Below are 21321 nucleotides of genomic sequence, written 5' to 3'. Positions count from 1 at the left end.
AAATTAGATTGAAAGAAAATTTTTGCTTTTTCTCAAGCGTTAATTTCAGACAATATGCACGCGCGATGGGATTATTGGAATTTTGCATGTTTTAAAAGAGTTTTAATCATTCTCATTGCACCGACCACCCAATAAAAACTTTGAATTTTTGTCTAGTCACTTTTGACTGCCTCAAGAAAAGCTGGTGGGGGTCAGTATGGTGTAAAAATCATAGCACTATTGGTCGAGAAAACCTGGTCTAAAGTTTTGGTTTTCAGACTTAAATAGAACAAGAAGTAAATCTTGCTAGACTCTAAATTATTTTCAGGTATTTTTTTCTACTTAAATAAAAAAAAACTACAGAATTTTCATTTTTATAGATAAATTTTGTTCGTTTTTTTGGAAAATGAAGTTAGTTCACGCGCCATTTTGATTTTTCGAAGTTTGATTCATGTGATTTCTTTCGCAGTTCACTTCGTTTCTTTTGTTAAATAGAGGCAAACTCCGTAATCGAAGGCAAAAGTACAAATTTTTGAGAAACGTGAGTGTAGTTTCAACACAGACTTAAGTTATCTGAAACATCTATCACTTAAGTTATCTGAAACTTCTCTGACTTAATCTAACTGAAATCTTAAGTTATCTGAATTCAAAAAACAACTGTCGATCTAGTTTTTTCTAACTGCGAAAATTTCATGAAGCAAGTTCGAATCATAAACAGTAATTGAAAGTCAAAGAGCCTCAGTGATCTAAATTAATCGCAGTGTGTAATTTCCATTTAGTTTTTTTATTTTCTTGTTTTTTGACACTTTTGACTTGTCTGTTGGCTATGTTTGCAGATCGAAATTTTTTCATAGCATGTTTCTGTCTTCTCTTGCAATTCTGCTGTTTTTAGGAACTTTGGCATTTTTGTTTGTGTAATGAAGAAGAAAGGATCACTTGTCATTTATCAAGAGTCGATGAAGTTTGTTCAGGCTGCAATTTATTTTTTGCTCTTTTACTTTTGTTTCATTCTAAAATTCACCCCTTTTTTGTTGAAAGGAAGGCAAACTCCACTATTGAACAGCTAAATTATAAAAGTAACGAAAAACGTGATTAACTTTTAGCTTTTAAAGTGGAACTCAATTATCAAAACTCGAAGAAATATAACTTCTAGCTATTAATCTAGTTTGCTCAAATTGGGTAAACTTTATCAGACAAGTTTCAATCATAAATTGTTCTAGAGCTTTTTGTTTTTTTTTTGAAATTTGAAAGTTGAGATTGTTTCAAAAAATATGTCCATATTTTTTTTTCTTTTTATTTGCGTTCATTGACTTTTTCCATCTGTCTGTCGGCTGTGCTAGATAAATCGCGATAATAGTTTTCTTAATTTTTCTCTCAGAATTGAATATTGATTTTTTAAAAGTTTTTCTTTTGTACAAAAGAAGGCAAGCATCAAAATCGAACAGCAAAGCAAAAATTTCAACTTCAAGTAAAACTTAAATTATTTCTAATTTCACAAAAAAAAACTTGAATATTCTGAGTATATGAACCAATTTTATCCAATTTATGAAATTCACACAATTTTAAAGTGATATTTTTTGTTTTGTTCGAAAAAAGGGACAAAATTTTTAATTCCAGAATATTTAAAATAAAATATTCTGGTTTCTTTGAATTTTACATTTTCCAACCACCTGTTAGTTGTGTTTGAAATATGTAGTTGTACATCTGTATAAAATATAATCTGTCACGCTTTTTGAAAGCAGATTGTGATTTAAACAATTTCTATTTTTTTGATGATTAATTTAAAATCTGATGATTCATTTTGTTTGTTCTTACATCGGAATTGAACCTGATCAGTCAGTGTGAGAGTTCACAACAGATATCCTGCGCTACTGCCTCAACAGATAAAGTGCTTTCACTCCAGTAGAAAATTGAGTTTTTCCAGCGTTCTTTTGTGCTCCTTTGAACTTGTTTTCGGCGACTTCTAAACAACTGATGAAAGCAGTTTTCTGAATAAAATTGTAACTTCATACTCAGAAAATGTCAATTTATGCCTGAAAATGTATGATTTTTTCTTCAAATAGGATGATATCTTTTTTATGTTTAAATAAGCGACAAACAACTGTAAATTTGAAGACAATGTCATCTGCTAATTTCTATATATGATCTCGCTTTTTTAAAAACAATACTATCAAAAAGCCAATGAACTGATTACGAAAAAAGTGATAAATAAACTGCAATTTTTTTTTTCATGACAACCGAAAGCTGTCATTTGAAAAAAAAAACTAAGAAACTGGAAATTTGAATACTTATTTGGTGTTGCTACAAACATTTCGATAACTATTTGAAATAGCAAACAGCTGCCATCTTGGGAATTGTCAGTTAAGATATTTTTTAATTGCAACATACTCTTTTTACTACTTTGAGTGGTATAAATTGGGGCAAATTGTCCAGGAAGGGGTGTGGACCTCGATGTAGTAAGATAGGCCAATGAATTCCGGGACCGCACTCTTGTAAGTTTCAAAACAACTTTAGCGCCCGAATTTCCCATGTTTTGAGGTGTTGTATAGTTTTTCACATGTATTAGGATTGGCAAAAAAATCAATGTTTTAAGCTAAGAAATAGAGTCGGTAAAGTATAAGACACAAAGTTTCAGTAGAAAAAAAAGGTTAAAAAAATAGTTTTTTTTGTGTGTACAATTTTTTAGCAAATTTTATATCGCTTATGTGCAGAGTGAAGAACTAAATCCAAATTGAATGAAAAATGATATCATGTTCAGACAATGAAACAAATTTTAAGGGTTTTGCAGTAAAAAATGGAATTTTTTTCAAATTTCCCTCAAAAATTTAAATTACGATAAGATTTCATCTAGCTTAAACCGAAATGTGATCTATAAAGTGTTCTAACTATCAATAGCAATGTTCTTAATAGCTAAAACTATTCAGAAACCTAGCTGAAACGTAGTCGAAACCTCCGAATTCTCGGAAAAATTGTGAAAATATCAGAATATTTGAAAAATTAAAGAGAAACTTACTCATAAAAAACTCAAAAAGCTGTTCTAATTTCTCCAATTCGCACATTTTATATGCATAGTTGATTAACTTTCTGTTCAAATAAATATAATAATAGTTACCAACCTTAACTCAAATGATCAATTATAGCAAAAATCATGAAAATTTGTTGAAAAAATCTCAAGACTAGATTTGATTTTGCTTCGTTTTTTGTCAAATAATAACTCAAACTTATACACAACGACAAAACTAAAACGCTGTTTCTATTTCCACTTTAATTAAATCATTAAACAAATTTCGGAACTTGAAAATTTTGTTTAGTTACCATAAGAGAGTTTTTTTCACAATTATAATGTTAGTTTGTAAAACGGGACAATGTTGAAGGAAAAATCACAGTCAAATTTCAAAAACTACAAGTTTGCTTAACGAAATTCATTGCGGTAGTAGTTCGCCATTTTTGGGAATCAAATAATGTTCTACTTTCTGATCTGCACTAGAACAAAACACCAAGTTCTGGAAAGAATTTCATTTTATTTAGTTAAGTGGAGATCTTTGATTAAAAAAAAACATTTTGCTGCAATAATCACTCAAAATTGTGTGAAAAAATTATTTGAACTATATCTGAATAATGTTAAAATTGAAGCAAAAACCCTTGGCAAGTATTCGTAACCGATGTCTTCAAAATAAACAACATAGCATGTACTTTTCCAGAACTTCTAATGGTTTAAGTAATTTCCTTCTTTTTGTTTTTATTTAAGATCTCTCAATTGAATCCAAACTTAGTCAAAACTAAAAATCTCAGAGTAAAAATTGTATCAATTGAACAAAAAATTTGCAGGCAAATTTAAAATTAATACCACAAACGTTTGAATCTTATTTTGTAAAACGTGCGACTTAAGATTTAGGAGAGAAAAACTAACTCAATAGCTATTGTACATATTTTCAACAAAATCTATCAAAATCAATAAGAAATTCTATTTTATCAAAACTTTTGGAAGTGTTATTGAGCTTTTGTCTTTGTAATATGTGAGCGTTTTAATACTGATTTTTTTCAGGTGAAGATTTGTCAATTCTGCCCTCATTGTTTTTCATGCCAGCTTTCATCTTTCGGGATTCATTTATGTGGGCAAAAGAAGAAAAAAAGACAAGAGTGATTTTTTTGGAACGAACTAATGCGATGCTCATAGGATTCCATTTCATAAACTCACTCTCACGCTCAAAAAATGAGACAGGGACTCCAAGAGAGAAATTTATTCGTATTTTGGGCCAAATTATTGTCTAAAATCATTCAATGATTTGGAAAATTTCTAAACTAATAATATAATCTCGATAAAGTACATGGTAGCGGCTAGGATTTTGCAAGAGTGACGATTTCCAGCGAGTTTTGAAGTTGTTCAAAACATTAAGGGCCATGTATGGTAAAGAGTCAAAATTTTCCAAAATGTTATAAGAAAAACATTTGAGTTGTCGAGAGACTGCGCAACCCACCACCTCGCAAAATCCTGCTCCTTCAGTTTGCTAATCACTGATTAAAATAGTTCAAAGTCTTTAAATTACTACTGCTTCTACTTTTCGACCATGAACTTATGCACTGGACTGTCTACGCTAGTCATGTGCCAATAGAACAGCCAGTAGCAGATCTGCATCAGAAGAAATGAGGACGGGAAGCCAATTCGTGAATACGTTTCCAGCTTTGAAGCCGACAAATTGCATCTGAACAAATTGAATTCGCTCTCATTTATGAATCCGCGAGATAGCTGTGAAATGTTTTGCTCTGTGTTTTCTCTGATAATTTCAACGTTAGGGCATTTGTAGTCCTCAGGGTCACTGCGATAACTGCATAAGGAGGTTTCTACCTCTTGGAATGGAACTGTTTCTAACTGATGTTCCACCATCTTTTCATCAGGCGTCAGTTGAGACGTCTGGCGTATGACTGGGTTTTGTAATGCACATTTTTCTAGTGCGATGGCAGCAGATCTATTCTTTTCCTAAACAAAAAAAAGGCTTCAGTTTTTGTTTCCGACATAGCACCACGAAGCAAAAGAAACTCCTCTATAAACTTTTCAAGCCTTTCCAATTACGTCCAAACATGATGAAAGAATGATACGAAGATTTATCTACCAGGGAAAAATCGAATATTCTAGCTGTTTATCTCTTTATGTAGAACTGCTTTGAATTAACTGCTTATAATTAAAATGATAATTTTGCGTGGACAATTTATGTTTTCAATCATTATCACGGCTTATCATTTTATATAACACCAAAGTTGAACCCTTCCTAGTGGAACCAGTTCAAACAAGTATTTTTTATATAGTTTGATAATTACCGCTGTAAAATATTTAGAATTAACTATAACCAATCATGATCCATTACTGAAAACTATGATAATTTGAAAAGCTGAAACTCTTAGTTTCAGCCAGAGAAATGTAATTTAACTTAGAAATCAGTTGCCTCTTTCTCTCCTCTAACCTCGTAAGAATAACAGTATGCACTAGATCTATTGAGAATAGGACATAAAAGAGTAAGATTAGATCGGTACAAGACAAAGAAGTTGCACGAATCTATCCAGCCGAAACCAAGATAGCGCGACGAACAGACGGTGTATCCTAGAAAAGTTACTCTATGAGAATGCCAACCCAGATCTAAACTCATTTAGTGCGACCAAAGAGTCTCGATCAGGCCTATACTAACTTAGATTTAGAAAAATCTTGATTTAGAAAAACTTCAAAGAAATAACAAAACAAATCAATAATAGAATTAGCTTATTTCAATGTTCCAATAAATCTCATCAAACCAAGCCAATACTAAAGACGAAACCAGATCACAACAAGGTTGACAGACCAAGAACTTGCATCGCAAAGCGAAAAAACTGACGACAACGACAAAACTTCAAACCTTTTTATGCAGTAAAATTAAAATTTAGGCACTATATGAACTGCATTAAACAGAGCCGTAAAACTGCAGTACTAAGCAATAAATTTTGAATGAAACACTACAACAAAACGAATATGTAAAACAACAAGATGTCGACAGACAGCTTCGCCTATTCTCAATCCCAAAATCTGCAGTAAAATTCAAAAACTTTTGTGTAAAATTCATAAATTATTTAAGAAACACAAAAGTACCAACAAATAATAGTATAAAAGCTAGTTGTTGTTAGTTTGGTGATACTTCCTTCTTGAGGATCACTATCTTTCCCTGTATTTTTTTTCGGAAAAAATCAAACAGTTTAAAGACTAGCTTAATTAAGAACAAGATCATCAAGACCTTTCTTGAACCTTTGGCTATTTTAAAATAATTAAACTATACAATCATCATGACTTCTCCTTGATTTTTACTTTCAACCCCTGAAATGTTTCATTTTGAATTTTAAATTAGATCATCAAGGCTTCTCTTTGGATCTTTACTATTAATTTTTTTGCACCAAATCTTTCTTAAAACCAGATCATCAAAAAGTGTTTCCTTAAATATCTTAAATTTTTTCTTTCTTATTCGAACCCTACCGCCATTAAACAATTGTCTAACAACCTGAAGCGTTAATTCACTCTCAGACTTTTCCAAGCTATCCAGGACTAATTGAACTTTTTTTCTTACAAACTCAAATTTTTAATTAAGATAAACAGTGAAAAACTTCAGTTAATCATCCTTCACTTGACACCTATATATTGTTTGACGCAACACCATAAACAAACTTAGAATAGTTAGCGCTACTATCGTATCTAGTGATCTACTTGGGTTCATTCTATACCTGAACCTTGCGAATTGTTTTACTATTGTCCAACCCTCGATCTCATATTGATCACCATCACGTTTGAGAGCATTAAACCATCATTCTATCGAATTGATATACTCTCTCTCTCTCTCTCTCTCTCTCTCTCTCTCTCTTCAACCCGCCTTTCCACGACAAAACGACCCAAAGGTTTAGGATAACTTCACAAAAAGAGTAAGAAATAACAGTTCAGGAGATAGCAATTAACACCTGGATTTTGCAGCTATCATCCTAACAGTTATGTCAAAAAATAGTTTAGAAAATAAAAAAACGATAGTTTTACACAATTGCCTTATTCAAGATTTCAGGTGCGACTTTGCAAAGTTACCACACAAATATAAAATTGGATATATAAAATAAAGAAAACAAAAAAGAGGACTTTATCCTAAAAGTTGTTTTTCTTGGAAACGAAAAGCAATTTCAGAATTTGTACAACAACCATACAAAACCTCTAAAACCTCCAAAACCAATCTTAAAAACGAAGATAAACGAAAACTAAAAATTAATTTTCTAGGAAACGAAACGCAATTTTAGAAACTGTACAACAACCATACAAAACCTCGTAAACCTCCAAAACCAAATAAACATATAAAAAAAAGGATTTGAATAACGATATTTTTCTGATTCAGAAGCAAAAACAGCATCATCAATAAAAGGTAATTGTAGAACAATTATGAAAGAAAACCAGTACAAACATACACTTGGAATCAACCTATACGACATATTGAAATCTTACACATTATTAGTAAAAAAAAACTCGACAAGTCTTTGTCGTACAAAATTTGAAAACTTTAAACCACAATCACCCGAGCGCTGTTTTGTCCAAACACAGATTTCTACAGATTTCTAGATGTTTGTTGCTCCGACTATTTTTGAAGAAAATGACGGAATACTTGTGCTCGTGTTGGTTTATTTTCACCAGATAAACTGAGACTCTCTAATTAACAGTTTTTGACGCAAGTTTTTTACAATCGAAAAGTATTGTTGTAATTACCTCAAATAAATTATTTTAATTTATCAGTGATCATTTTTTGTGAAAATATGGGGTCTTGGAAAGTGCCAATTCGGGACTATTATCGAGCGACATAATTCGTATAACTAACGCATAGGCGGAAAATTAATCCGTCTTAGAATTTATTTCAAATTGAATTGAGGCAAGCTATTTTCATTAATTGATACTTCAATTTAAACGAATTATACCTTTTTGTACTTTGAATAGCCTGTGATAGCCTAAGGGATGATTTACAAAAAAAAACTAAAACTTAATTTTAATTTCTTCCTTGACTTTAAAGTTGCACCCTTTTTTCAAAAGGAAGACTGCGTCATAAGCAATAAAATTCAGCCGGTGCATCTGATACGAGCAGTTTTGTATTTGTCTGCCTATGAACCGAACTGTGAGTCCAATAGTGCTCCCCCAGGCAGTCAATTTTTTAGTCTTGGTTGGTAAATGTGCTTAATTAACTACCCACAATGTCCAAAATCATTTCAATATCATGATCAATATCAATAAAAATTTAGCATTTTTACCGGCACTAAAGACAAAAATTATTAAATTACTAATGAGGCACTTCTCTGATCAATTACAAAAATCAACCAAAAATTGTATCCGGCTCAAACCTATAACCTTGGCACTGACTCTAAGCAAGGGTAAAACTGTTTGCCTTAAATTAAAAAAAAAACCAACAAAAAATTGTTATAACTATTGTATCCTTTCAAAATATTGGGTCTTTTTACTTACTCAGCCCGAATTTTTCGTAAAAGTAACTCTATGAAGCAGAGAACAAAAAACGAATGGTGCTCGATGAGTCAATACATTGCGTTGACTGTTTTCTCTAGCCGTTTTCCTGCAAAACCGAATCTCGAGCAGATGTGAAATTGGTCAATTTATTACTAATTTTTATGACCAGGACAAAATTATCTATTTTCGGTCATTTCGGCAAATTTATAATTCGACTGAAAATTGTGAACAAAATAGTTCTAGCTGGCGCTGGGTTGTGATTGGCTGACTGTAGCAAATCAGATTCAAGAAAAATAGTGTCAAACTAAAATGTGAAAATATTGAATTCGTAAAAATATTAAGAAAAACTAACCAAAACGTTTTCGTAGCACCTGTTACAATAAAAAAAAACACGGGAAATTGTCGTTTGCTATTACGAATCATTATAAGCGATCAAGGGTCATTTCTGTTATACGGCCCAAAATTGACCAAAAGGTTTCCATATATTTACTACCTTTGTTGTGAGGTAGCAGGTAGACGCGAACTCCAGTATAGCCCCGAAAACATACACAGAACACAAGGCGAAATACACGTCCAGGGCCTTTACTTCGGATACCTTGGGCAGATTGGAGTTGGTGGTGCCTAAGAGCACGCTTCTGATAGCGCCATTTGATCAAATTAATTATTAAAAGCCAATTCAACTTTGTTTGTTCAGGTGAGCAATAGTCTATTTAATTTGCAATTGTAATTTTTCTATTAGTTGCAGTTTTTCGTGATGTCGAAATGCTAATGGTGCTTAAAAACACAGTTTGAAAACCGCATTTGAACAACAGCTGATATCAAGTTGGTGCGCTGTCGTCTGAAGATGCGTCTTACAGTGGATTTTTCATACATCTATATTGCCTTTAAAAATTGTTCTACAAGCGGGGGAAAAAAGAAAAAGCTAGCAAATCTATGCCAATAATATGCAAAATAATATTCAAAGATGTGGCAAATCCAAATTTTGGCATGAGAAGCGTGTGTTTAGTTGGTTGCCTATGAGTGTGATGAGGGTGAGGATGGAGGTGATGGAGAGGGAGGCCCGGGCGGGGATCGAATTGCGATTGACCCAGAATGACACCCACGACAAGAACACGATCAGGGTACTGGGAACATAGCTAAAACACACTTAGAGAATTGGAATCTGAGTTCAATGCAAACATATCACAAGTTTAACAATATCATCACTAGATGTTCGTTTTTAACGGGGTCTTATTTTGCACTCTTACAAGTAGCTAAAAGTTTTTGTTCCGATTACGTCACTGAAGTGGCTAGAAGGAACCTAGGATTTGCTAGTATTTTTTAGCCCATTATAAGTACCTAAAAGAAAGCTCGCAGGGGTCAAGTAGGGTATAATTTTCACGGGAATCCTCGCCAACCAAAACCCCCCTCACTTGATATTCAATTGCGATGTCCTTTTTTGAATAACCGACAGTTAGCTTTGTAAAAATAAAATCTTATGGCGCAATTTGGGAAAATTCGGAAAGTCAGTTTGGTCGAATTGGAAAAAAAGTCGACAAAATTTTCAAAAATTGTTTTTTTTTATAAAAAGCGCCTCTCTCTCGAAATTAACTCCTAGATCTGGCTCAAAAATAAATAAACTAGTGTCTCAAAATGGAGAGGGACTCTTTGGTATGCTTTAGTTTTTTCTCTTTTTGTTTTCCAAAATCAGTGACCCCAAAATAATGATCAGAACGAATTGAATGCTATATCATATTAAAGCCTTTTCATTCACAATTCAAACGACCTTAAACTGTTTTCAAAAAGTAGTCCAAGTATCGAGAGAAGTAGAGCGATTGAATAGGACTTGTAACGAAAAATTTTTTTTTAAATTTGGGTAAGTGAAAAACTTGCTCTTACTCCGCGAAAACTAGTTTGGAAAGCTTCATTTAGAAGTCTTTGGCAATGAAAAGGTTTTTTAAAAAATCAAGCAATTTTCCACGAAAAAATCAGAAAGTGTATTAAGTTTTTTTTCTATTTTTTTCTCACTTTTTTTCTCACCAAAATAATGATCAGAACGAATTGAATGCTATATCATATTAAAGCATTTTCATTCACAATTCAAACGACCTTAAACTGTTTTCAAAAAGTAGTCCAAGTATCGAGAGGAGTAGAGCGATTGAATAGGACTTGTAACGAAAAAAAATATATTTAATTTGGGTAAGTGAAAAACTTGGTCTTACTCCGCGGAAACTAGTTTGGAAAGCTTCATTTAGAATCTTTGGCAATGAAAAGGTTTTTAAAAAATCAAGCAATTTTCGACGAAAAAATCAGAAAGTGTATTAAGTTTTTTTTATATTTATTTTCTCTCTTTTTTACTTTTTTTGTTGTTTATTCTTTTTTTTGAAGACAGATATGATTATCGGTTATGTATAATCGACTAACATGCTATGCATTTGAATAGTTTTCTCATCACAAAACACACAAAACTCGACTTTTTTCAAAAAAAAATCTTTTTTGTACTTTTTTATGAATGTGGTCGGAGGATTCTGTTCTACTTGCTCATCAACCAGCTATTCTTTTTAAAGTATAGAACTTGTAGTCAAGGAGATGGGAATATCAATTTGGATTATCAAGAAAGGTACTCAGATTTCGAAAAAAAACTATCCCGCCTTCCTAAAAACTCTAGATCCGATTCTTCTAAGCTTTTAGCCTTAAATTTGCAGAGCAATTCTATGATAGAAAAATAATTTATTCAAGAAAAAAGTAGGCCTTCCAACCATGTTACAAATCTTCTTCCAAACTATGAATGATTTATGACTATAACAAGACTGACCTTTGCAGGATGAAGTACATGAGATCTCGTTTGAACAAGAAATTGACCTCCAAATCAGAGAAGTTCCCAGTTGAGAACTGCAAAGTAAAACTATCCACTATGGTGTCGACTAGAGAGAACTGGGGGACCTGAAGGTGGTTGGGCACCTGCACTGCTGGCTCCTCCTCCGATGACTCATCCCACTCCAGGGTGAGATCTTTGGTTGTGTAGCCATAGCACTCAACCAAAAGTTTGCACACCTGAAACATCTTCATTATGATTGTTTCAGGATAACTTGATTTGAACAAGATTTCAAGACAATTCTTGTTAATTGAGAGCTAGACAAATTTTTCCAACCACGAAAAATGATCAAAAAACAGTTTTAAACATTTAAAATAGCTCTATTATTACCCTTGCGATCAGCAAGGATTTCCTAATAATTTAATCTTGCCTTGTGAATACAATAAAATGAGAAGCGGATCTAGAATTTTCTTGGTGGAGGAGGATTTTTCAAAAAACTCTTTTGTCGACCTATTTTTTTTAAGACCGACTAAATCGATTTTCTGAGCTCTCCCAAATCACTGTAATGACACAATTTTGGCCAAAATTGCTGCGCCGCAGGCAATATTTTGAAAACATTAGGCCAAAAAAGCCGTCTTAGGTCACTTTTTTAAGAAAGTTTTGACCAAAAAATTGCGTTTTTCGACGCTCGCTTCCCCTCAAAGTTGATATATTTTTGGCCCTTCCCCGTTTCGCGCCCCTTCCTCCCCCCTTCCCCCAAATATATCCCTGAATGAAATAGTGTCTACCTGCATATCCATTGGAAAGTAGTGTAGCTTCATAGGACACTTTGCAAATATGGTCACTCTGGCACTGTACAGTATCTTGCCGTCTGGGAACAGTCTCAATAACACATTGGGAGTCATCACGTCTTGCTTGTCCGCACTCAGAGAGTCTGGAAAGTAGGTGTCCGGAGTCCAGATGCGTTTCAGGAACTCATGGGAGAGAGTGAAAGTGTTGTTGTATTTGTCATCGTAGCGCAGCCTAAAAATAAATAGAAATATGAAAGGTTCGGTTGAAACAAAAATTTATTTAACAGTTTATTGCGATGTCTGTTAAAAGCTCGAATTATGATTTCTAGACAAAAGTTTGGCCACATTTTTTCAGCAAAATCATTCAAATCAATCTAATTATACGAAATTTTCATAATCAAACACGCTCGGAATTTTTTCTTAATACCTTTTCGGAAACGGAATAGCAAAAAAGGGCCTCAATTTGAAGTTAAAATTTTTGTGTTTGGAGCATTTTTTGAACTATCTCATTTTACGTAAAAACCACACCATCGTTTTTTCTATTTTTTTCAAGAGTTTTCCAAATAATAATTGAAGAAGACATCGCACTTTATCTTTTTTAAATCAAAGACTGAGTTTTGAATGCATGGTGACAAATTGTTTGTAACTACTCACTTAAAACTGACACATCATTGTTTCGACCACCCCAATAAATGGATGAGAATAAATTATGGATAGGCTTTTTTCCGCCCAATTTTGCTTACCGATTTGCAAAGCACGAAGAGAACTCGTATGGCAACAAGTCTGATATCATATTCAAGTTTTTCAGCTTTTTTCTTTGTGATTTGGAAAAGAATTAAAAAAGTTACCTCAGTACTGAGAAAAACTGATCTGAACTTTTCCGTTCTTCAGAAAAAATACACGGGCATGAAACTGAGATCATACACAAGGCAGTTTTTAGATTATTTGAGCAACTATTGACCCACTGTTGCAGCGTAGTATTTTGCGTAGTTCGATTGATCTTTATCCTAAAAACACCAAATGATGCATAGAATTTTTGATTAAATAAAACTTTCAGGGATTTAACATTTTTTTGATGTTTTCACAATTTTGAAATTTTTTTCTTCCTTATTCCAAATTAAACTTCGGCGGTCAAAGCATTCTGTTCTACATGCACAGTGACCCTTGTTTCAGTTAATGGAAAGTAGTTTTTGTAGTAGCTTTTGTATTACTTCTTCTGTCCAGATAATTGACCGGCTTTTACGCTGATACACAAGTTTGTTAGAAAAAACTTCGTCATCAGGCCAAACTCGATTGTTTTAGAATTCAAGTTTTGTTCGTGAAATTGTCATTTGAATCCTCTAGAAATCTCAAAAGATCCACAAAAATTCAAACATACTTTACAGTGAAACATATGGTGAAAAAAAAAATATATATATACGGTGAAACCAGCCAAAATATGAGCAGTTTTATGGTTTCTAAAGTTAATGAAGATTTCAGCAACACTAATTTGTTTTAGAATCCGGAGACAAGCGCGTTTGGTTGAAACTCATGTATTATGCGTTTTGTGAGAAATCTGAAACTATCCCTTTCAACTCGGCAATTTGGTACTTCTGGATTCGATACGACGCTGAACTCCAATTCTATTGATTGTTTTGATTTCTTTCATTTTTTACACGGTGATAATCATCTATTGAACCTCGGTTGTTTGACTGTGAAAACATTTCTTGGTAGTTTAATTAGGCTACAACTCCTGGGTTATATATTATAGGTTTGAATTAATTCTTTGAATTTCCCGGTCAATGGTCGAATCCATGTCTCTGATCTTTTGCTTTTATATTTTGAGCAATGCAGCTGAGCAGAAGTATTTGAAATAAAAATTAACTTTTTCTGCATAACGAGGCCAAACTGTGCATTCTGGGCGTTGTAAACGGACTCCGCAGCAGAACAAAATCAGATTTGTCGCGGAATCCGCAACATTTTTTTTCTTTGATCTTCTTTGCTGTTTTGGATTCCACAAACAAATACTTAAGACATTGTACCGCTCATAATCGCTCCAAAAACAGGCAAATTTGCGGAATCTGCAACTGTTTTTGCGGAATCCACAAACAATTGATAAGACATTTGTATCGTTAAATTGAGCTGTTGTGGAATCCACAACTGTAAGTCGAATCCACAAATTGTTAGTGGAAGAATCCTCAAATAGTAAGTGGAATCCGCAAAATGTTGGTGGAAGAATCAGAAAATTGTAAGTGGAATCCGCAATTTGTAAGTGGAATCCTCATTTTGTTTGCTCAGATTTCCACTTATATTTGAGGATTCCACATACATTTTGCGGATTCCACTTACATTTTGCGAAACCACTTACAGTTGCGAAATCCAGAACAACTAGCTATATTTGCTTATTGCAGAACCCGCAACAACACAATTGTGCCGACAAAACTTACGTTACAGCTACTTGTACGCGGAATCCAGAACATTTTTGTAAGTGGAATCCATTTACTTTTTGGAACATGTTTAAAGATTTGTCTCTGGAATCCAGGAACATACATCCAGGAAATTGTTTACAGTTACGCCGTTCAAGATTAGCTCAAGCTTTGACACAAAATTGTGCGCCTATCCAGTGCACAGTCTGGCCTCGTAATGTGATCAATTCGAAAAAAAATCACGTCTCTTATCTTTCTTGGATCAAGTTTGAGTGCTGATGAATGGTCATAGCTGCTACATATTGATTACTTCTACTTAAGAAACCTGTAAATAAAAATATTTAAAATTGTTTACAGTTACGCCGTTCAAGATTAGCTCAAGCTTTGAAATTAACCTTTGATTTTTAAGATTTTAACAAGTGGAGACACCAAAAATCTACCATTCATATGGGCCAAAAATATGAGCCAAAAAATATGACTCAATATGAGCCAAAAAAATGGAAGAAATTAATTTTTTCAAAGAAGCTTTCACTAATCGGACTAGTCTGGATAATGAGCAAATCTTCCGCCAATTTGAAATTTAAAGTTAAATTTTTTTGCGCAAACTACTTACCTTTATTGGAGATGATATGCAAAAAAATGAATATGATTTTGAGAGTATGAAAGAAGATATTTTTTTATTAGTTCTGATATTCTTTCGAGTTTTTATTTTTATTGAGTAAAACTACTTTAGGTATTTTGCGGGGCAGTCAAAGATTCCAGGTTTTTTTTCTAATACAAACACTCTTGTTGTCCCATATTTCGAAGTGCTGCGGGAGATTTATGTATGGGTTCGTTATTTTATTAGGTCAATTTTGGTCGATCGAAGTAATTGTTTCTTTCAAAAAACTCGCGTACCCCATTAAAGATTTCGACTCTTTGAGCTTGAAAGAAAAATGATTTTCTACCTTTGTTTTTTTTGTTAAGTTCTGGGGCTTGAAAATGGCCAATTCGGCCATAATTTTGGATTAATTTATGCGCGCTGTGAAAATTGTTATGCTGAGAACGTAATACAGCTTAATATTGCGTGGTAAAAAATTTTTCCGACTTTCGTAACGAAAATAACAGAGTGTTTGTGGTCGGGGTGGTTTTTTTCAGACAAATTTTGACCTTTTAACTAGCCGTTTTTGACGGAATTTATTTATATCATTCAAGAGGTTTTGTTGTGTTCACCTTAAATTTGAAAAAATATTTAACCTGTGATTAACATTTTTTGTGAAGTTAATGGGGTTCAAAGATTGCCATTTTGGCCAAATTGAGATAATTAACGCGCGATATACTCCGCGCTATTAGAGCGTAAGCGGATATTTAATCTGTCTTAGAAATCTTTCCAAACTGGTTGAAGGAAGCTTTTTTGCAATAGTTGATTTGTTACTAGGAGCGAAATTTATTACTTTGTACTTTATATGGCGTGTGGGGAAATGATTTTCTCAAAAAATCTCAAATTTTAATTGTTTTTTTTTTTCGTTTTATTTATTTAAATTTAGTTTTTCATGTTTTCATGCACCATAGACCTTCAAAGGCAATCGGGACATTCAAGGCCTTGCCCTGATACAAGCAGTTTTGTTCTAATTTACAAAATTGTTCTAAGCCAAATTGACACAAGCTAATTGGTCGTATTAAGTTCGAACTATTCATACTTTCACAGTCTGAACGCTATTTAATAAAAGGATATAAATGTGTGTATATAAACGCAAAAGCAACATCAATAATTTTTTCTCGATACTGCTAGTGTAATAAAGACATTGAGTATTTTTTGACATCGACGTCAATTTTTTGGCACCCGCATCACAGCCAAAAGGTTTTTACTAAAGTATAACATTTGTCGCAAGCTAACTTTATCTGTGATAGCTGATTTTGTGCCGAAAAGCAATTACCTGAAGCCATCAGTTTTCAGACACTCGAGGGAGCAAAAAACCAATAACGGTATCCCCCCTAAAAACTAAAACCACTCGTCTTCTCTTTGAATGCTTTGTTTTTTTTGTATCGATATCTTTGTTGACATAATTGAGCAAAGTACACAGCAAATGGCAACCTTAATTTCTTATCTTACCCCAAACAACATCTACACAAGAAATATTGAGAATTGTTTCCAGTTACGTTCAAGTTCAAGATTATCTCCAATTCTAAAATCATTCTTTGAGATATCGAGATATCATAAAAAGAGGAGATATCATAACTTTACCACTGATGTTTGTGCATATGAGCCAAAAGAATTAGAAGATAACTTTCTCAAAGAAGCACTAATCAGATTAGTCGTCTGAACAAAGCGAAATTCCTAAGCCTTTTTGAACTAATTTTTCCGCAAAGACGTATTTCCGCAAATATGAAGTTTAATATTTCCGCAAAGACTACTCCCCTATCTCCTCAATAATTCTCCCGTGCAACTGCCTATTCCTCGCCTCTAACTGAGGATTTTAAAGTTTTACCTGGCATCTTTCCAAATCTGTCTGAAGGAAATATCCAGTCTGAAATTCATGTTCACTTCGGAAATGGGCCCAATACTGTCCACGTGCATAGAAACTCGCACCCTAACCGGTCTGCCCCCAAAATTGGGCCTCAGATTGGCGTCGTAATTGTTCACGAGTCGCTCCAGAAGCTCCGACATTTCATCCGACAGATTGTTGCAATTTACCGAACGAAATATAATTAGAAAAGAAGCAATGAGTTGAGCTGAACTGAACATTTTTCTAGCTCAATTAGATAAAAGCTCGATAAATCAATTCACGAAAGTGATCAAATATGTTGAAAGTAAGGTCAATTGATAAAATGTATGATACAAAAGCTTCAACAAGGTACTTTTTTGGTCAGGTAATTCTTTGAAATTAATTGAATCAACTTCAAAAGCTTGGAATATTTTTTCTCAATATATCCTTAATAACTTAAAAGCAAACATTAAAAGGTTGAAAAAATCTCTTTAACTATTGCAAGTTGGGTTAAAATAGGTCAAAATTTTAAATAGGGGGGGGGGGTAATTAAAGAGGGTATAATGCTTAAATGCTTAACCGATTGACTTAATTTTTTATACGTGTGTACGTGGGATTTTCTATACTAGGTATCATAGGGGTGGGGTAATCGAAGAGATCATAAAGTACGAGTTTTTAAAAGATAACTTTTTAAAGTTAACTACAAGAGGGGTTTGGGTGGGGTCGGGCAATGCTATTTCCTCAATATACTGCAAAATGTCAACTTGTATGAAACTGAGCAACGCAACTATTGAAAAGGAGATCAGAGGAGACGTGAATCGGAGACAGTTGGTTGCAGTCAATTTGGCCTAAAGGGTAAAGATAAATTGACAATGATCGAATCGAATCGAGGAGCGGCTGAAAGGAAGGAAAAGGAAGTCAAATAGGTAGACTTCAATCAACTAATTATCTAATCCCCCAACCCTGCTGGGAACGATTACCAGTCAAATGTAAATAATCACGAAGACACTTCAATATTGCCTCGTTTTCAAATTCAGTTTCAAAAAGATGTTTTTACTACTGCTTTTCATGATGGCCATGAACTATGAAAGAACAATTCTATATCTTAAAATTAGAGGTTCAAATTCCTTACGTTTCCGATTTTATTTTTATGCCCACTTATGCGACTAAATACTGTCAAAAAACTGTCAAAAAAGCTCAAAATTCGTTTCAAAAACTGTCAAAACTTTTTACTAGCAAACGGCCCGTTAAAAAAACTGTCAAAATTAGTATTTTCTAGCAAACGGTCCTTTAAAATTAGCTAAGAAATCAGTCGATTCAAAATGAATTTGCATAATCCAGTTTACACTTTTTTGCTCACAAAGAAAAAGTGAATTGTTCTAATTTGTGCTAAAATCAAGGAGAAGATGGTAATTCTGAATATGGAGTATAGGTCAAGAAGGCATAATTAACTTTCTACGCGTAGTTTTTCCCAATTTTGTCACATCGAAGTTGCCACTCATTCATAGGTTTTTCTCTCCCCTATTTAAAGACGAGATGATTTTTATCGAGGGTCGGATTAAGTTTCAAATTTGACATCAAACACCAGTAATTCGCATATGTATGAGAATGGATTTTATTAATCAAAAAAGGAGCATAATGAAATTCCGATGGTTGTATCGTTTTACCCCTTCTTTCTAATGGTAGAAAATCGATCGTCCGTCAAATTTTCACTTTACAAAATTGACTAATTATATGCAAAATGCATCAGGACTCGAGCACTTAAAATTTCCATTTTCAATGTAATCATGTTAAAAAAATAAATGAAAATTTGCATTTGATGTTTGCGATGTTTGAACTTCAGTGCTACGAAAAAAATACGAGAACTGTAGGCTGATTATCGGTCGGTAATATTTTTCAGGGTATTTGCGGAAGTATGATTTTTCAACTTTCTCGAACAAATTACAATTCAGGCATGCAAATCTATAGAACTGCTCTTACAAGGGCTGCAAGAAACAGATGAAAAGAAACAATGGTCATTACCATGGTGTAGATAATTTCACTTAATGATCACTCGAGCGTCGGATTGGTGAAAAGGGTAAGAAAATTGGAAAAAGTGAGGAATATTGAAGCGAGAAAGGTATTTAAAAACCGTTATCAACAATATTGCACAACAAAAGACCCTCGCAGAATTCGCACGGTTTTTATGGTACCCAATAATGCGGCCGCACTGATCGTAAAAACAAAAGTGCTTTCACTATCGATTACTATAATAACCACTTTTGTTTTCGGTCTATCTTATGAAAAGGGGAATCGGCTGAACGTAAGAAGGCAGAGTGGTGGTTTGAAAGTGATGTCCAAAATATTACGACAAAATTGTTTTGACGAAAAACAATGCCTTCAAAAATTATCTTTTTTAAAATGTTTTGTTCACAGAGTCTGAATTTTTCTTCTATTGACTATAATTTCCTATTAACCTGTTAGGGTTGATTAGGCGGCGTATATTGTTGTGCAACCCCGCATTTGATTAGGCGCACTCGTTGACGATAAGGGGTGAAAAAAGGGGGAATAAAGAGAAAGATGAAAACGCCATACGGCAGCAGCGCCTGAATTGTAAACTGGCGTGATGTGATTTAGGATGAGCAGTTGCTTCAAGTTTAATCTACAAATCTCCCGTGGATTAGTGATACCCCCGTGGCACCACGTATTAACACCCCCAGACCAACTGGCGGGCGGGCGGGCGGGCGGGCGGGCGGACGGGAGGTCGAACTCACCTCTATGAAGATGTAGGGGGGTTGTAAACGGAATTAAAATTAAAAATTCAAAACGTGTAAAGTGGCTATTATGAATGTGCGTATACTGATTGAGCTAAGAAAGGAGTAACTAGGGTAAAAACCAGTTGTCCCCACTCGAAGTTCTACCCCTATGAAGCTAATCAAGATTCAGAGGGAGTGACCGTTTTAAGGATGTTCAAAAAAGTCCCAAAAGACTATATGGTGTGAAACAGTAGATTCAACTCAAGGTCATAAAACGGGTCAATTTAATTCCAAGACTGCAATACCTAGTCATAAAAACCTACTTGCAGCCTTTAAATAAACACTTTTGAAGTATAAACCATTTAAAAAATTTGGTGCAATTTTTTTGATTTGTAAAATTGTTCAGGTCGAGAAATTTCTTTAATATTGACACATTTGGTGTTTGGAACGTTTCGTTAAACAACCTTCCTATGAAGCCAAAAACAAACAAATTAATTTTCAAAAAAAATGCAACCAGATGCTACTTTTTTGTTCATAAAAATACTTCAAGAATAATCAAAATTACGCCACTCTAGGCATGTAAATCAAGCCTAAGACTTTAATGTCACTATAAATCAAAATAAACGTCCCCTTTGCACACGAGATGTGACCAGAGCCAAAAAAAAATAAAACAAAAACGGGAGTAATCAAACGATGCAGCAAGGAAATAAATGGATATTAATGCACACCCGAGGGACTAATGTAATAGATAAATTTTGGATGACTTTTTAAAATGAACACCTGATTTATGATAAAGAAATTTGCGCACTTATTGGTTTCGATGCCATTGTTTTGTAAATCACAAATTTAAGCAGCTATATTTGATATGATGTTCAATTTGCTGCAGCATAATTTGTTAATATTACTTTTTGCAGGTGATGAAACTCAAAATTGAACTTTCAGACTCATTGATAATTTATGGGAACAGCGAACGACTTATGTCGACGAGATTAAAGATGAACTTGATCAGGTTCCTGAATAATTCAACTTTTTGGCAAAAACCATTTAATGCCATTTTTGTGCGTATTTGTACGTGGAGCAAAAACACCGATTATAACCAAAAAATGGGTAAAAGTGTAATACGGTGGAGGGGGTGTGGGTTTCAGAAAACGAACAGTGTCCCTCGTTTAAAAGAAAGCCTCAAAATTTTTTAATAAACTACTTCGGTGATTTCAACATATCAATAAACAAGCGAAATTGAGGCAGGTTAATTATGTTCAAGAAAAAATCTTGAACACGACCAAGTGTCGTTTAATTGCAGTATATGCTTAGAAATAGCGTGACGTGCAAGTAAGAAGAGCAAACTAGAAATTAGGACATTTATCCAAAAGGGAAAGGACCAGCATGCGAGCTGTACAGCTCATCACTGTGAGCCGCTGTTGTGCCCGTGCAATTGTTTTTGGTTACTTTTTTTTGGGCTGGGTAATGTTGCCTCACCCTCAAGCAAGGAGCTCGGACCATGCTGGGCCTCAAACATCCGGCTTTTCGATTGAGAGGCGAAGACTTAACCACTTCATCACCGCTCCTTTAAGGTCTCCTCTATCACATTTGGGTGCTTACAGAGATCTCTCCATCGCACACTCTAGCAAAGAAATTATAGCACCACCGAACCCCTC

The 21321-nt window shown here is 33.9% G+C and overlaps 1 protein-coding gene across 2 annotated transcripts; it reads right to left on the bottom strand.

Moving 5' to 3' along the window:
- Nucleotides 1-4438: 4438 nt before the first annotated feature.
- On the bottom strand, nt 4439-20428 carry LOC134843488 (glycine receptor subunit alpha-4-like). 2 transcript variants are annotated; one of them, XM_063859615.1, is made up of 7 exons: nt 19685-20428; nt 16935-17828; nt 12059-12293; nt 11271-11509; nt 9491-9612; nt 8970-9097; nt 4439-4957 (listed from the first exon to the last, which is right to left on the bottom strand). In XM_063859615.1, the coding sequence occupies exons 2-7, from the start codon at nt 17189-17191 to the stop codon at nt 4535-4537; spliced, it is 1404 nt and encodes a 467-aa protein (XP_063715685.1). In that variant the 5' UTR covers nt 17192-17828; nt 19685-20428; the 3' UTR covers nt 4439-4534. The 2 variants fall into 2 exon arrangements, with proteins under 2 accessions (XP_063715685.1, XP_063715684.1); XM_063859614.1 differs by lacking the exon at nt 19685-20428 and having other exon boundaries at nt 16935-19634.
- Nucleotides 20429-21321: the final 893 nt, after the last annotated feature.

Source organism: Symsagittifera roscoffensis, chromosome 1 (genome assembly GCF_963678635.1).
Source record: "Symsagittifera roscoffensis chromosome 1, txSymRosc1.1, whole genome shotgun sequence".
NCBI classification, from domain to species: Eukaryota; Metazoa; Xenacoelomorpha; order Acoela; family Convolutidae; genus Symsagittifera; species Symsagittifera roscoffensis.
This window is presented reverse-complemented; position numbering and strand designations above follow the sequence as displayed.